The sequence below is a fragment of the Austrofundulus limnaeus genome, unplaced genomic scaffold (genome assembly GCF_001266775.1).
Source record: "Austrofundulus limnaeus strain Quisiro unplaced genomic scaffold, Austrofundulus_limnaeus-1.0 Scaffold686, whole genome shotgun sequence".
In the NCBI taxonomy this organism is placed as follows: domain Eukaryota; kingdom Metazoa; phylum Chordata; class Actinopteri; order Cyprinodontiformes; family Rivulidae; genus Austrofundulus; species Austrofundulus limnaeus.
The window spans coordinates 239073-241818 of record NW_013953088.1 but is presented as its reverse complement, the minus strand read 5'-3'; the positions used below and the strand labels follow the sequence as shown (position 1 = coordinate 241818).

Here is a 2746-nt window from a genome sequence, read left to right as displayed (position 1 = left end):
ACGTCATCATTTACCCAGAATGCTTTGTGTGTAAATAAAATGGTTCTGTCTGTGTAATATATTTTTAAACTTTTAGTTTAAAAATTATAAAAACTGAACATCCTACAGTACCTTTACAGTCTTTATTTTACAGTTAGAATAAATGTTTATTAAATAAAGTCCAATGTTAGAACTAATCATGGATCCCTTTAAAGCTTATACCAGCTTTCTTTTACCTTATTCTTGTGAAAGAAACCAGTTGAATTTCACACCGTACCTGGACATGGGCAGTATCGTCCTCTCCTCATGGTAGTCACTGTCACACTCGTTTATGTACTCCTTGAGCACCGTGAGAACTCGCACCATACGGATGGCCTCCTGCCGTGCACAATTAATGCTGTCTTTGTCTCCGTCCAGCACACACAGCGTGTCGTAGGACGCCTTCAGACGGTCAAAACATGACTGAATGAAATCTTCATGAATCTCAACCTGAAGGGAGAAGAAACAGGTGAAGACAGYTTTTCAACCATCACTCATTATGCAGACATTTACCTGTTTAACAGACAAAACTGCAAAGATCCCTGTACCTGGTTGACTTGTAGTTTTGGTCCGAGGTTGGTGTAGATCTCTTTCAATAGGTCTATGGCTCGGCTAGCAATGTCATCACTTCCTTGAATCACAACCTGGATAAAAAGTAAAAGACCTGCTATCAGATTCAGACCTGCCATATTGTTGTCATTTTTTATAGATGTTTGAAGCAATGGACAATGATTAAACGCAACTTTACAGGTAACACTTGGACAAAGAATGACTCAAAAATATATAAATATGAAAGTTAAATTTCAAATATTTAGGGGAAGTGGAGATTTTGCCTTAATAAAATATATATGCGCACCGATACAGCTGTCAACTTTTTTCACTTCACACTTGTAGCAAAATACATATTCATATAAATATGATTATTTATATAAATATTAGGGGTGCAACAATACATGTACCYGTATCGAACCGTACCAAACAGTGCTGTATGGAACAATACAGATTTTTAAAATTTACTTTATCAACTTGTCTTCTGAAGATGCTCTGTGTTGAAGGATCAGTGGATCTGTGTTCGACTACTCCACCTAGGCTGCATTTTTGAGCACAGATCCACTGAGAAACTTGCTGTTTCAGCAACATTTAATTAAAAAACTAATTTTGAGGTTAAACAAATGTTCATAATTAATTTAAATAAATTACAAGTTAAAAGGGGCATGGAAATGTCTCGTTTTTGTATCGAAAAAATATCGAACCGTGAGACTTAACTATCGAACCGAACTGTGAATTTCCTGTATCGTTGCACCCCTAATAAATACATGTATACAAATATACAAGTCCTTTTAATAATCAGCCWTTCACAAAAGTCTTTCTTTTATTTGCAAATTGTGCTCAATTTGATTTTTTGAATTTGATTTTTTTTTCTTCTAAGACAATTTGGTAGAAAAGAAATGCTGAAACATTTGTCTGAGTGACTAACACAACTGCCCTCCTCACCCTCCACAGATAGTCCAAGCCGATTAGTTCCAGGTCATCCATCATGTAGGCCCTGCGTTTTGCTACTAGCTTCCCCGCCCTGCAGTTGACAGCCTTGAAGAACCTCTCAAAGCATTTCATGCCATTTTCCGTAAGCAGAGACGGGTCCAACTGTAAAACATTGTTCTCAAAGAAGTCCTTATTGATGTCTGGATCTAGGTCTGGCTCATCCCCCATCAGTTTTGAGTACCTATGAAATAAAACAAGAAGGAAAATATATAATAAAATGAAATTTAGAAAATGTTGATGGACTGACAAAGGTTAAGAACAGGTCAGAAATGGAGAAGTACCATTTGAAGCAGGCCTCGCGGTCACACAGAAACACTGCATTCTCAGCYAGACACTTCCAGATCTGCTTAGCCTGAGGGGCACACAGCCACAGCTGGCCATCTTTCAACAGAAACCTAAAAATAAAACAGTACAATCAATAGTGGAAAGTAATGAATAGATGGTCAAAATGAAGCTAACATTTGGTCAAAACAAGTGTGTGAAAAGCCAAGACTGTAACTGAATTAAAGCTTTTTATATGCATCTTTTTAAATTCCTGCATGTGCTCTCATTTCACCGCAGGACAGTTACAGTGACATACCTCAGGAAGTTCAGTCGTTCCTGTACTTCCTGGACGTGACTGTAGCGACTTCCTGGTCTGACGGTCTGAGGATCAAATTCTGCTTGTTCTTCTGGAAAAGCACATAAACTACGTTAGACTACAGACACCACACACATCTCATCTAAGGCTACGTTCACACTGCAGGTCTTAATGCTCAGTTCTGACTTTTGAAACAGATTTTTTGGCAGGGACGTTCACACATTTTAAATGCGACCTCCATCAGACTCCAGTGTGAACTATCCACGGCACAGAAAAAGATGTGACGTCACATTCAGCCGCTGTTTGTTTACAGAGTTAGTAGGGCTGTGTATTGGCAAGAATTTGGCGATATGATACATATCATGACAGAGGGGTCACGATACGATATATCCCGATATATTTCGAGACTGTAAACAAGGCGATATACTGTATTGCGATATTTTTGTTCCAAAAATTCTTTTAAATAAAAACCTCTTAGTGGGGGAAAAAAAAAAACTAAAAACCAAAATTCATTGTCTCAGAAAATTCTAACATTACATAGACATACTTTTGATACATTTAGCTGTGTTCTGCTTTGTATGTATTTTATTTTATTTGTTTCATATT

General features: G+C 37.4%; 1 protein-coding gene across 1 annotated transcript in view; it reads right to left on the bottom strand.

Annotated features, from left to right (window-relative positions):
- LOC106531868 (ubiquitin specific peptidase 9 X-linked) overlaps window positions 1-2746 on the bottom strand; it is a gene marked incomplete at its 3' end in the record, with an annotated part of 31880 nt that overhangs the window by 2101 nt on the left and 27033 nt on the right. Inside the window, 5 exon segments of the mRNA XM_014027806.1 lie at window positions 257-468; window positions 567-662; window positions 1513-1741; window positions 1842-1955; window positions 2141-2231. Of these exon segments, the coding sequence (XP_013883260.1) occupies window positions 257-468; window positions 567-662; window positions 1513-1741; window positions 1842-1955; window positions 2141-2231 (742 nt within the window).